General features: G+C 39.5%; 1 protein-coding gene across 5 annotated transcripts in view; it reads left to right on the forward strand.

The window, feature by feature from the left end:
- Positions 1-15,267, forward strand: part of PALLD (palladin, cytoskeletal associated protein) — a 593,228-nt gene that overhangs the window by 314,072 nt on the left and 263,889 nt on the right. For 4 of the 5 annotated variants that reach the window (XM_036763236.1, XM_036763233.1, XM_036763235.1 and 1 more), the window contains exon 9: positions 14,837-14,956. The exons of the other annotated variant lie outside the window; for it this stretch is intronic. In XM_036763236.1, the coding sequence (XP_036619131.1) occupies positions 14,837-14,956 (120 nt within the window). The remainder of the gene's footprint in view (positions 1-14,836; positions 14,957-15,267) is intronic. 5 annotated transcript variants of the gene reach the window in all.

Raw genomic sequence — 15,267 nt, forward strand, 5'->3', positions numbered from 1 at the left:
CTTCTGAAGATAAATTATTAGCAAAAGTTAGAAGGGAAGGAGAAAGGTACTGGACATCCATAATGACATTGCCAAGTTAGTTTTATTTCTAAAAATTCTCAGAGTCATCAGAGAGAGAGTAGTTTTATTTGGTTGTTATAACACCAAAAGTTGATCTAATGCTTATCAATAATCCAGCCTAGAAGTAGAGGATGAAGAAACGGTTGAAGGTTGCTGGACAGATCTTCCTCCTACCTATCCTCTTTGTTAATGTGATGAATTCCAATTCAATTCAATAGACACTTATTAAATATTTGGTATTTGCACTACACTGTCAGATACTGAGAATACAAACTCAAAAATTCAACAGCCCCAGCCCTCAAGCAGCTCACATTCTCTTAGAGGACTGAAATATAAAAGAGCATCCAAAGGAATCAAAAGGAAGAAGCACTAACAACTGGGGAAATTGGGAAAGGTCTGCTGTAGGCACTGGCACTTGAGCTACGCTCTAAAGGAAGCTAGGGAGTCAATGAAGTGCCTTTGAGGGAGGATTGCATTCCAGACATAGGGGTTGGGGACCACTTATGCAAAGTCCATGGAGGTGGGAATGGATTGTCCCATGGGGGAACAACTTGTAGGACAGTTGGCCTGGAGCAGAAAATGCACAAGTAGAGGAGATCCAGATTGTGGAGAATCTCAGATGCTAGACTCAGCTGAGGATATAAAGTATATACTGGTGTTCCAGAACCCTTGAAGGAGGAATGGACACAAATGAATCTCCAGAAAGTCTTTGAATGACTTCCTTTCCATTTCCTACCTGACAACTGTTAGGGGATTTCCATCAGGGGCCTGTACAGTTATTCTTTCTACGTCATGGGGATTAGGAGGACAGGCCCTGTGACCTAGAAAATCCACGTTAAAATTCTTTGGCCCTCCTTCATACCAAAGAAGAAGTCTGAATTATTATGGTATTAAAAGATAAAAGATGTTGATATTATGCAGTAGTATACATATATTTTATACATTTCTGAGTTTCTAAATATTTTTCTGTTTTTTGGTATGTTATCTGTGGCTTCCACAACACTGTCAAGAAATTCCCATTTAATTTCTTATGCTGACTCCGCAATATATCAAAACTGCAATGGGGAAAGTCATGATGTGGGAGGGATAACTTTAGATGTCTACAAATGCAGCAGTGAAGTTATTTCCCTTACTCAAAGTGAAAAGATGCAAAGTGTCCTAAAAGTCTTTATGTGGTTTTAAGTTCTTAAAGTTATTATTTAAATTTTTAGTTATTAAAACTTAAAACCACGTGAATACTTTTGGGACACTCTATATGCAGAGGCAGCAGCTAGGTAGCACAGTGGATAGAGTGCTGGACCTGGAATCAGGAAGACCTGAGTTTAAATTTTACCTCAGATGGTGACTAGGGCTGTAACCCTTTAGTAAGCCATTTGATCAAGGGTTATTGATGAGATAGTATTTGTAAAGCACTTTGCAAACTTTAAAGTATAAATGCTAACTATTATTATTATGTGCTTCTTTCCTTCAGCTTTTCCTCCTTTGACAAGTTTTTAAGTCCTCTACTATAATAGCAGCCCTCTTCTGAATATACTGTAGCTTTTCATTGTTCTTCTTAAAATGTACCCAGAATTGAACATGGTTCTCCAGATCAGATAACTGACTTCCCATGTTCCTATACTAATTGTACCTTAAGTTCACATTCCCTTTTTAGCATCCACATCACTCACATAGGTGACTATTGTGGTCCACTATAGCCCTCCTCTTTCTCACCTGAACTGTTGCTAAGCCAGGTCTCCGCTACTCTATAATTTGTTTACCTGATTTTATTTTTAGTCTGAAGTTTATCTTGTTGCACTGAACGCAGCATTCTGTTTTCCTGACTCTTTGTGGGGAAAGAGAAGGTTCTGATTCCAAGAGGCAACAGGGCTTTAAGGATAGAGGCAATGGGATATAGTAGATATAGTGCTACTAGGCTTGCAGTAAGGAAGGCCTGGGTTCCAGTCTTGCCTTTAACTTTATAACTCTACAACCCTAGACTAGTCAACCTCAGTGTTTGTCAATAAACTCCCTGGAATTTCTCTGCTAAATCATGGGTTGGAATGAGAAATCTTTCATGTATACTTTTGAGGACAGTCCTAAAACATCTCATACTTATTTAAGGGACATAGGTAAACCTGTGGTTTTATCCATGTAGGGGAAATCCCTTTGTGGAAATTCCCTTTACCAATGAAGATCAGTAATTCCCTTGTGACTCCTATTCCTAGAAAATTGCTCAGGACACTGAGAGGATAAATGACTTGCCCTTGATTATATTGTTGAAAGGAAAACTCTTCAATTGGGTTTTAACCCTGATTAATCAGGCAAAACTCAGGACAAAGAGAATTAAAAGAGTTTATTATTAGTATGCCAAGAACATTGATGGGCTGATCAATGAAGGTCTGCAGTGGCTTCAAGGTAGAGCCAGGTTTTATTCTCATAGGTCCATGTCAGCAAAAGAGGTTGGGCCTTTGCATCTCAGTTCCTCGCCAAGGTAGCAAGAGCACGACAATTTCCAGGTAGGTGAAGGTTAGAAAGCCAGTAATGCAAAAAGCTGCAGACTTGGTATCACCTTCCCGAACACTGATTGACAAGCAGGACTGAGAACAAAGAGTTACTGAGTCACCATAACTTTCTTTTTCTTTATTATTCAAATTTAATTTATTTAATATATTTAGTTTTCAGCATTGATTTTCACAAGAGTTTGAATTACAAATTTTCTCCCCATTTCTACCCTCCCCCCACTCCAAGATGGTATTCTGGTTGCCCTGTTCCCCAGTCAGCCCACCCTTCTGTCACCCCACTCCCCTCCCATCCCCTTTTCCCGTCCTTTCTTGTAGGGCAAGATAAATTTCTATGCCCCATTGCCTGTGTAGCTTATTTTCTAGTTGTACGCAAAAACATTTTTGTTGTTGTTTTTGAACATCTGTTTTTAAAACTTTGAGTTCCAAATTCTCTCCCCTCTTCCCTTCCCACCCACCCTCCCTAAGAAGTCAAGCAATTCAACATAGGCCACATGCGTATCATTATGTATAACCCTTCCACAATACTCATGTTGTGAGAGACTAACTATATTTTGCTCCTTCCTAACCTATCCCCTTTTATCCAATTTTCTCCCTTGACCCTGTCCCTTTTTGAAAGTGTTTGTTTTTGATTACCTCCTCCCCCCTCTGCCCTCCCTTCTATCATCCCCCGTTTTTATCTTCTTCCTCCTTCTTTCCTGTGGGGTAAGATACCCAATTGAGTATGTATGGTATTCCCTCCTCAGGTCAAATCTGATGAGAGCAAGATTCACTCATTCCCCCTCACCTGCCTTCTCTTCTCTTCCTACAGAACTGCTTTTTCTTGCCACTTTTATGCAAGATAATTTACCCCATTCTATCTCTCCCTTTCTCCCTCTCTCATCCCTTAATTTGATTTTATTTCTTTTAGATATCATCCCTTCATCTTCACCTCATCCTGTGCCCTCTCTCTCTCTCTCTCTCTGTCCCTCTTTCTATATATATATATGTATGTATATATGTATGTATATATATGTGTATACACACACACATATATACATATATATATATATACATACACATATATATATATGCATATTCCCTTCAGCTACCCTAATACTGAGGTCTCATGAATCATACATACCATCTTTCCATGTAGAAATGTGAACAAAACAGTTCAACTTTAGTAAGTCCCTTGCGATTTCTTTTTCTTGTTCTTTTTCTTGATTACCTTTTCATGCTTCTCTTGATTCTTGTGTTTGAAAGTCAAATTTTCTGTTCAGCTCTGGTCTTTTCACTGAGAAAGCTTGAAAGTCCTCTATTTTATTGAAAGTCCATATTTTGCCTTGGAGCATGATACTCAGTTTTGCTGGGTAGGTGATTCTTGGTTTTAATCCTAGCTCCATTGACCTCCAGAATATCATATTCCAAGCCCTTCAATCTCTTAATGTAGAAGCTGCTAGATCTTGGGTTATTCTGATTGTGTTTCCAAAATACTCAAAGTGTTTCTTTCTGGCTGCTTGCAGCATTTTCTCCTTGATCTGGGAGCTCTGGAATCTGGCAACAATATTCCTGGGAGATTTCTTTTTGGGATCTATTTGAGGAGGTGATCTGTGGATTCTTTCAATTGCTATTTTGCCCTGTGGCTCTAGAATATCAGGGGAGTTCTCCTTGATAATTTCTTGAAAGATGATATCTAGGCTCTTTTTTGGATCATGACTTTCAGGGAGTCCAATACTTTTTAAATTATCTCTCCTGGATCTGTTTTCCAGGTCAGTGGTTTTTCCAATGAGATGTTTCACATTGTCTTCCATTTTTCCATTCCTTTGGTTCTGTTCTATAATATCTTGATTTCTCATAAAGTCACTACCTTCCGCTTGCTCCAATCTCATTTTTAAGATAGTATTTTCTTCAGTGGTCTTTTGGACCTCCTTTTCCATTTGGCTAATTCTGCCTTTCAAGGCATTCTTCTCCTCATTGGCTTTTTGGAGCTCTTTTGCCATTTGAGTTAGTCTATTTTTTAAGGTGTTGTTTTCTTCAGTATATTTTTCAGTATTTTGGGGGTCTCCTTTAGCAAGTCATTGACTTGTTTTTCATGGTTTTCTCGCATCCTTCTCATTTCTCTTCCCAATTTTTTCTCTACTTCTCTAACTTGCTTTCCCAAATCCTTTTTGAGCTCTTCCATGGCCTAAGACCAGTTCATGTTTTTCTTGGAGGCTTTTGTTGTTGGCTCTTTGACTTTGTTGACTTCTGGCTGTATGTTTTGGTCTTCTTTGTCACCAAAGAAAGAATCCAAAGTCTGAGACTGAATCTGAGTCCGTTTTCACTGCCTGGCCATGTTCCCAGCCAACTTACTTGACCCTTGAGTTTTTCAGCGGGATGTGACTGCTTGTAGAGTAAAGAGTACCATGTTCCAAGCTTGAGGGGATGCGCTGCCACACCAGCACTCCTCCTTCCCCAAGAACCCCCAACCTGGACTGGACTTAGATCTTCAGCAGGCTCTTCACTCCTGCTCTGATCCACGACTTAATTCCTCCCACCAGGTGGGCCTGGGGCCGGAAGCAACTGCAGCTGCAGTTCTGTAGCTGCCCAACCTCCGCTACCCCTGGGGCAGTGGCCGAACCACAAACTCCTTCTTTCCCTCTGTCCCCAGCAGCTTTTCCCACTAACCTTCTCTGTTGTCTTTGGTGTTTGTGGGTTGAGAAGTCTGGTAACTGTCGCAGCTCACTGATTCAGGGCGCTAGGGCCCGCTCCCCCGGTTCCTGGTCTCATTTGTCCACGCAGTCCGTGCTGGGCTCTGCTCCGCTCCGCTCCCCTCCCAGCTCCATGTGCAATAGACCTCACTCAGCAATTGTCCAGGCTGTCCTGGGCTGGATCCCTGCTTCCCTCTGCTATTTCGTGGGTTCTGTAGTTCTAGAATTGGTTCAGAGCCATTTTTTATAGGTTTTTGGAGGGACTCGGTGGGGAGCTCACGCTAGTCCCTGATTTCCAGCTGTCATCTTGGCTCCACACCCCCCCATAACTTTCAATAATATAGCCATTATGGATGAGAAGCAGAACTGCACTCGAGAACTCCTTAATTCCAAGGCTATTCTTTTATAACAATATTATTATTATTAATAACTAACATTTATATAGTGCCTGTTATGTGCCAAGCACTATGCTAAGCATTTTGCAATTATCTCATTTGATTCTGACATCAACCATGAGAGGTAGATGCTAGTATAACCCCCACTTTACAGATGAGGAAACTGAGGCAGACAAGTTAAGGGACTTGCCCAAGGTCACACAGCTAATGTCTGAGGTCAGATTTTAATTGGGCCTTCCCGATTCCATGCTGTATCCACTAGGCCACCTAGCTGCCAATTTATCTAATATGCCAGCTCTCCTTGTAGTTGCATGCCAGGGCACAAAAACTAGGAATGAAGATATCTATAAAAATTCTTCATGTTTCCTAAGAAACCCAGGAAGTTATATGGTATTCACATTCCTCAGAGTTACAAAAGAGTTGGTGAGCAAAATGCTTTTTGTTTTCATTCAATAGTGTCAAATGTGTTCCAGCCTTTAAATAGCATTTCAGAACTACCCTCCCAGAGACACTGCTAGGATTAAATATCTAAGGGATAATTGAAAAGAAGCAGAAAATGCTACAAAGGAAAAAATAAATGAGTTCCCCATTTGTAACTATACCCCAGGACTGTGAGATGAGGGGAATGCTATTTACATTTGCAAATGTACTATTCACAGCTATTAAAATGGATGCTTTTATTGGAGTCAGTTTTTCAGCCCAGACAATTAAGCCCTTTATCAGTCACGTCTGACTCCACAAACCCATTTGGGGTTTTCTTGGCAAAGATACTGGAGTGGTTTGCCATTTATTTCTCCAGCTCATTTTACAGATGAGAAAATGGAGGCAAATAGGTTTAAATGACTTGCCCAGGGTCACACAGCTAACGTCTGAGGCTGGGTTTGAACTCAGGAAGATGAGTTTTCATGGCTCATGACACTCCATCCTCTGTATCACCCAGCTGCCCAATTAAGCCTTAACATGTCCAACTCCCACCTCCATTTGATGAAAGGAGCAATTTCCTGATTTCCACACATTTCCCAAAATTTATTTTGCAGAAGCTTAAATGTCTTCATTGGAAGAAAATAAGAATCTCATCTCATTTCTAAGACTAGATAACCTATGATACACTCTGTCAAGAGGTTACCGTAAATTTTGTTCCTGCCTTTTTTTTACTTCAGTTCCCTTTCAATACTGCCTCTGTGTATTGACCCTACAATAATAATGATAACAATAACTCATATTTGTACAGTGGTTTGCTCTTTGCATACATTCTCACTACTTTGTTGGTAAATCACTTACCCTCTGTAGGCCTCATCTGTAAGATGAAGACATTGATCTAGATGCTCTCAGGTCCTTTTCAGCTGTAAAACTAGGATCTTATGACTTTCTTTGATCATCACAGTGTTATCACCTCCATTCGGCAGATAAGGAAAGTGAAATTCAAGTAAGGCTCAGAAAACTGATATAAAAGTATGCCTTACTTTATGCAGTAGGAAAAAAATACAGTTTGTAAAGGGGATCTTGGTTAGTCCAATTTTAAGTGCAATGAGGAAGTTTTCTTTTTAAAGCAATCTTTATTTTAAATTCTTTTGGGCTTTATACAGTTAGACACCTAGTTCTTTCAGTGGCAGGAAGACTCATCTTCCTGAGTTCAAATACAACTTCAGACACTAGTTGTGTGATCCTGGGCAAGTCACTTAACCCTCTTTGCCTCCATTTCCTCATCTGTAAAATGAGTTGGCGAAATAAATTGCAAACCACTCCAGTATCTTTGCCAAGAAAGCCCCAAATGGAGTCATGAAGAGTTGGACACAACTAAAACAATTGAACCAAAGAAGACATTCTTTCAATAGTGAGCTGCATGATTAATAAGCCTCAGAATGAGGAAATTGCTCATTATTCTAATGAAAGAGATACATAGGATGGGGCAGATAGATATTGATATATAGATGATGGAAAAATAATAGCATGGGCAGATGAAGATAGATGATAGGAAGTGAGAGGTGGGTAGATAGCTAATAGGTAGAGATAGATAATAGATTGGTAGATGATATGTAGATAAGATGGGTAGCTAGATAGGATGGATAGATAGATAATAGATAGAATGGGCAGGTAGATAATATGTAGGTAGACGATAGATTGGTAGGTAGACAATTGCTAGTGCTTATAAAGTGCTTTAACGTTTGTAAGGTGTTTTACATAGGCTGTCTCATTTGATCATCACAAAACTGCTATTGTTATCTTCATCTTAAAGATGAAGAACCTGAGGTTGAGAGGCAACGCAGGATCGCACAACTACTAAATGTCTCAGGCAAGAATCAAATTCATGTCTTCCTGACTCTGAGTCCAAGACTTTATGCGCTGTACCACCTAGCTGCCTAGAGATAACATATTGAAGTGCCTACTTTGTGCCAGGCACATGGCTGTATATTCAGAAGCTCAGAAAGTCCAGGCTTTGCTCAGATTGTCCAGACACTGCCAAGAAGGGTTGGCCTTGACCAGTCCTTCAGCCCTATTCCTTCTGTGGTGGGAAGGGGATAAGGAGTTAGTGAAGGTATTAGAGTGCCATCCCCCAGCACCATTGTACACAGAACAACTGAAGAGATATGCACACAAGAATAAACCCATATAGTGCCCTGATTTTGGACTCATGCTTTGGGAGATTCTGAGAGCATTTCTCTAGCGAGATTGGACTGATTATTGGGGTTATTGGGGTTGAAAGAACTGTGATCACCCAGATAGGTACAGATGAGTTATCCTTTCTAGATCTTTATTACTATTCCAAGCAGCATCAATTAGTTTTGTTGGGGCTTCTAGTCTAATCAGTGGGCCTACATTTGTAGCCTGGCCATATGCCTCAGTTTCCTCATCTGTAAAAAAAGGGGGGAGGGAATTAGGCTAAAAGGTCTGTGAAAGTCTTCCAGCTGTTTCATTTTTGTCTTCCTTTCCTTTGGAACTAGTATGGTACCTGGCAAATAGTAATTAGTTAATTAATAAATGCTTTTTGGTTGATGAATTGATTGGTTGATTAGAAGTCACTATGAAGTACAAAGGATATCACTTACCATGTCTGGAGAATTGAGAAGAAATAAATTTGACCTATCTGCTATTACCGTTCCAGCAGCAACTGGGAATAAAGATCCCAGTGACGTTGTGATCCCAGTGAGGTTTTAACCTCACCATTGGAGCATTATAAAAGCCAGAAAGTTTGTAGGGTGTTAAGCAAACAGATGTACATTTCAACATATCTACTAAAGACAGAATGAGACTTTGCAAATACTGTCCTGTCTTGTTTTGCTAACCTAGAACCTTACCTGTGTTACTCAGTACTGCCTGGTAGGGTCTTTCATGAATCATTTGTCATCATTATGGGTCCACTAAGACCCAACACACTCCAGTAATATGAAACACCTTAACTGCTGTTATGTGTGCTACTCAGAGCCATTGCACCAGCTTGCCCAAGAAAGTATTTCAGTCTGAAGAGAACGCAGGCTGATCTTTTAATTAGACACTCATTTCTGACTGATCTTTCCAGAACAGGAAGTCTTTAGACATTCAATGACTTCAAAAAAGAAAATTAATCCAATTTTAATTGACACAGATGCGCTGTCTCTTAACAAAATATTCAGAGCTCCCAATGCCTTGTGATTAAATTAAGGAAATTCCATTGAGATGGACTTAGGCAGCTGAACTCCTTTGTTCTCCTCACACTTTGATTCTCAAGTGAGGAAAAACAGTATGAAATGTCACTGCTTTATTCAACTTGACATGTCCTTATTCACTTTGCTTTATATTGTCTCTTTTTGCCAAATGAGATAATGTATGTAGTATGCTTTGCAAACCTTTTTCATGTTGTCTCTTTCAGTAGATTGTAGGCTCCTTGAGAGCAGGGACTATCTTGCCTCATTCTGTATCCCCAGTATTTAGCACAGTACCTGGCACATACAAATACTTGGCAAATATTTATTGAATTGAATTGGTAAAAAGATACAGACACATGCAGCTATGTGGCAAGTTGTTCAACAAAGTGAATTCGTATGAAAAGAATGGTTACAAAGGTACCAGGGGGTGAGGATGATATATTCATAGAGCTGATTGCTTTTGTATGCTGTAGTGTGAGTTCCTTGAGAACAAGGACTGTTTAATTTTTGTCTTTGTACCCTCAGCACCAAGCACAGTGTCTGGAACTCAGCAGGCATTTAGTAAACACTTGTTGATTGGTTGATAATGAGAGAAATGATTATTAATAGCCAATGATTTGGGGAGACCCAGAGTTCTCCCCCTTTTTTCTAAAGTCCTCATTTCAAGGCTCGGATTCTGAGGGACAGGATTGTCGATAGCAGGTAGAATTAATATTCTCCTGAATCTAGATACTGCTACCCCATCCAAGCTTACAAGGAATTTAATCTAAGGTGAAACTCCCAGCCCATTGTGTTCTGCTCAAGCTTGGGGGGTACCAGGAGGTAGGGGGAGAGTGGGGAGATATAGCCCCTTTGTCTAGATTTCCTCAAGGCCAAGAGTGATTTGAAGTAAATTACATGATCAAAGATACAATCCCCCAGCCCCTCATTAGAATGAGTCCACCTGTCATTATAATATTCATTCTCTCTCATTAATTATTAACCAATCAGAGTTGGTTGCCGCCCTCAGGAATACCCACTCTTCCAAGGGCATATAAACTGTGCACCCACCACCATTTGAGAGTGTCACTGACTCATTTTATTGGTAGTGTGCTAGCATTATTAATAAAATGATTAATCACCAAATTTTGAAAATGTAGACTCTCTGGATCCCTGAAATATAAAGGAGAAAGAGGATGATCAATAGCGTCAAGTACATCAGATAGCTCACAGGGAGACGAGAACTGAAAATTATAACAACAATAGTAATGATGATGATGATAGCGAACATTTATACCATGCTTACTAAGTGCCAGACACTGTGGTAAGTGCTTGATAATTATTATTTCATTTGATCTTCACAATAACCCTGGAAGCCCCATTTTTTTAGTTGAGGAAACTAACTGGATTTGGCAATTTTGGGGGGTAGAGGGGAAATCAGTGTTCTTGCAGTGAGCAGTTTCAGTAGAAGAGAGGAAGAGGTAACATTGTAAAGTGCATAGGTATTGAGAAAGTAGAGTTAATAGAGATTACTCTTTCTTGAAATTTGCTAATAAAGACAAGAAGAGAGAATGATAATAGCTCAGAAGAGGAGCAAGGGCAAGGCAATCTTGATTAAGCTGTGATCCTCCTTTAAGATAGGGGAGATATGAAAACATTGACTGGTAGAATGCAATTCAGTAAACATTGCCAAAGTATACATTTTTCTATGGAGATTTTTGAAAATGCCTTCATTGGTGATGTCACTGAATGGCGAGCTAAGTTTTTGGCTTTCTCAGCATACATTGCTCACTGCAGAACCCTCTTCTTTTAGCCTTTCTGTTTACCATTTATTCCCTCTTGATCTTTCTTCACCTTGACAAAGGCCTTTCTCTGACATGACGTTTTACCATTAGACCCAGAAAGTGCTACAGTGCTCCAACTTAACTTAGAAAAACTCAAGTCAATATTATCTCTGCTGATGACTAGTTACAGTTCCTGGTGAAATAAATTCTTTCTCATTTGAGTTTTCATGTGATTCAAGCATGGAAATTCTTTCCCTCTGACAGGTTAAAATCAACATTATCAGAGTAATTTTTCATCAAAAGCTATAAACATTCATACAACTGGTTTCCTTCCTGACTCCTGGACTAATGGAGTAGATATAGGAATATGGCATAGAAAGCAATGTTTAACCCTTTCATTTAGTCATATAAGGCATGAAATTTAGTAAGCAGTATTTTAAGGTCCTAATTGATAGTTTAACATGTCTCGGTCTCCCCCTCACATATCTATACACTTCATCATCTGTTCTGTTGGATTTTACCAAAATTGGACATGCAAAAGTAATCCCTGATTTCTAAAAGTTCAAAATTATGTGAAATGACACCAAAAGAAAGAGGAAATAAGTTTCCATTTACCCAAGGTTTATACCTGGCCTCCCCACTGGAGACTTGAAGAGCTAACCATGGGAAGTTTTGGTGGCTGGGTGGCACAGTGGACAGAGTACTGGGCCTGAAGTCAAACTCATCTTCCCAAGTTCAAATCTGGCCTCAGGCACTTAACTAGCTGTGTGACCCTGGGCAAGTCACTTAACCCTGTTTGCCTCATTTTTCTCATCTGTAAAAAGAGCTGTAGAAGGAAATGGCAAACCATTCTAGTATCTTTGCCAAGAAAACCACAAATGGGGTCACAAAGAATCAGACATGACTGAAAAGACTGAACAACAATAATAGCATGCTAGTTGTTATTGTTGTGAAGAGCAATTGAGTTACATATGTGAAGCTCTACAAACTTTTAAAGTGCTATGTAACTGCTAGCTATGATGATGATAATGTCCTGTGACAAACAGTACATTTTTTTAAAACTGGAATACTCTATTTTTTAAAGGTCTCATCAATGAATACTAAAATTTTCCAGGAGCTCCCCAATGCAGTGTGGTTATTTACAGGTAATTAACAACATCACTTAAGAATAGCAAGCCAACATTAAACATAATTAATTCTAGATGAATAAGTTACAAAACATACAGATAGCACTTTTATTTACCATTCTCCCTTGAGTTTACATTGTACTTTACAGTTTTTAAAAGTTCTTTTTTTACACAACAACCTTGTAAAGTTGGCTCCTCAAATATCATCCCTGTTTTGTAGCAAAGTGAGACTCAGAGAATATACGTGACTTGCCTAGAGTTAGTAACACAGCTAAATAGAAAACCGACCAATATTTAAACCAGATATTCTAACTAAGTCCAGTATTGTTTCCACTCTGCTTTTCTATTCCCCTGTGTCCTCAAGGAAGATTATGTGCAAATCACATTTTTATCATTGAATCCCATCTTTTCCATAGCTAACATAATTTCAGTCCTGCTGATAGGCCTTTGTGTAAGGTTACATGGACTAAAGAGTTATAAAACAGTTATCTAAGGTCTTAGTGGGAAGGTCTCTCCTGAGAGAGGCAACCAGGAAAATCTTTCTCAAGAAGGCAGTCTTTGGGAAATTGGGCTTTATTCATAAGACTTCAACAGATGGGAAAGGGGATGTTTCTGCTACAGTCATGAAGGTTTATAAACCCAAGGATATTTTCAGAAGAGAGTAAATTAGTCCATATGGAATAGAACATAAAGACCATGGAGAAAGCTAATATGAGATAAAGCTAGAAAAGTAAGATGACACCAAATGGTGGAGGGCCTTGAATACAAGGTGAAGGCGTTTGAACTTTACTCAGTAGACACTGGGGAGGTTTGGAAGACTTTTGAGCAAAGGAGAGACAAGGCCAGATTCATAAATAAGGAAGTTAAGTCTGGCATCAGTATGAAGGGTGGTTTAAAGGGGAGAGAGAATGGAGGAAGGCCAACTTTTTAGGAGGCTTTAGCAGCAGTCCATATATATGGAAACGAAAGCCACTACAATAGTGGCTACAATAAGACAAAGAAGAGGATGGATATGAGAAAAAGTTCACAGGATAAAATTTATGGAACTTAGTAATTAATTGGAGAGCAGCTAGTCAAGAAGACTCATCTTAATGAGTTTAAATATGGCCTCAGACTAGCTGTGAGACCCTAGACAAGTCACTTCACCCTATTTGCCTCAGTTCTTCATTTGTAAAATGAGCTGGAGAAGGAAACAGCAAACCACTCCAGTATCTTTGCCAAGAAAACCCCAAATGAGGTCACAGAGTCCGACACAACTAGAACAACTGAACAACAACAAATTAATTGGATATGAGAGGCGAGGGAAACGATTCCAAAAACTAATGCTGACTTTTTGAATGCTGCTCAATGAGTAACTGTTGGTACTACTGACAAAAAAATAGTGAAATCAAAAGGAGCAAATCATGAGCGAGGTAAGTTCTGACCGGGTTTGAAGTGGCCGTGTGACATCCTGCCAAAGACGTGACACCTAGACGAGTGTATTTGGGAGCTGGGAAAAAGAGGTCAAGGCTGGGGATAAATGGTAATATTATCTGAATGGAAGTCATCACAATAGCTAGGGAACTGAATAAAATTAACAAAGAAGAAAACAGAGAGAGAGAGAAGAGATGAGTTCCAAGGAAAGAAGCTTCGTAAAAGAAGAGAAACCACCGAAGGAAAAGGTAACACAATGACCACGGAGGTAGAAAGAGAGCTAGTATGGAAGAGCTTCATGGAAGCCAAGGGAGGAGAGTATTAAGAAATAGTTGTAGTCAGTGGTGTCAAATAGCAGCAAGGCCAAGAAAGATGAGGACTGAGAAGAGACTACTCAATTTGGAAATTAGATCAAGTCGATAGTGACCTTGGAAAGAGCTGTTTCTCTAGAGCGGTAGGCATGGGAGACAGATTGCTAGAGGCTGATGAGTTTAGCTGGTGGTAAAAAAGACAGTGAATATGAAGCATTCCTAGAAGTTTCAAGGGAAAAGGGAAGAAGAAAAAGGGATGTTAGCCTGAGGCAGGGACAAAGTCAACAGAAAATGGTATATTTAGGGTGGGAAAACTTAAAGCACATTTGTAGGCAGTTGGGAAGAAGCCAGTAAAGGAGAAATTGAAGAATCCAAAGCGAATAGAGACGATCAATAAATCAAGGTACAGAATGAGACAAAGGATTAAGGGTTGTATTTGACAAGGGCACCATCTTATCCTCTCAGTACAGAGGGGAGAAGGAAGAAATGCCTGATAATAAAAAGTGTTTTAGCATACTGGCGTAGAGAAGTTCCTGCCAACTTTTCTGCTAAATAGGTTAAGATACTGCAAACACAGAGAGACAGACAGAGATGGGTAGATAGATAGATAGATAGATGGATGGATGGATAGATAGATACTTATAATCTCATCTCATTAGAATATTAGCTTCTTTCATTCTTTTTATTTGTAACCCCAGTCCCTTGCACAATGCTTGGCATATAAGTGCTTAATTAATATTTGTTGATTGATTGTTAAAATATATAAGTAAAAGCAGTAGGTGAAATTGTCCCTTAAGAATTTGACTGAAAACTTTTTTTTAAATTAAAAGATCCCTTTTTATGACTAATTATCATTCTCTGATTTGTCTATTTTTTTTACACATTAGAGTAGGGTTTTTTTTTTCCCAGTTTCTTAACAGAGTACCTTCATTTCACTCCTGTGGACTGACCTAATCTCTGTTCTTTTCCAGAGGAGATTTGTACCCTGGTCATTGCAGAGACTTTTCCTGAGGATGCAGGAATCTTCACTTGCTCTGCAAGAAACGAATACGGATCTGTAACCAGCATGGCAGAGCTAGTTGTCAACTCAGGTACATGACTGATGGGGAAATGCAGAGTTTCTGCATCTTGATGTCAGATCACTGCCTGTGGCAGCATGCAGAGTTCTAACTAATTACTTCAGAAGACAACTACAATACTTCAGGAAACAGTTCTCCTGGCTGATGCTCCTATGTTATCTCTGCTAAAGTCTTGCTCATTTCTCCTAACAGGCAACTTTGTGAATGAAAACAAAAGCCATTTTGATGGGAAGACATGGAAACAAGAGAGGAGCTTTCAAGGCCATGTGGTAGCAATAAGCACACGGGCGCGTGCGCACACACAGACACACACACAGACACAC

The sequence above is a fragment of the Trichosurus vulpecula genome, chromosome 6, assembly GCF_011100635.1.
Source record: "Trichosurus vulpecula isolate mTriVul1 chromosome 6, mTriVul1.pri, whole genome shotgun sequence".
Lineage (NCBI taxonomy): Eukaryota > Metazoa > Chordata > Mammalia > Diprotodontia > Phalangeridae > Trichosurus > Trichosurus vulpecula.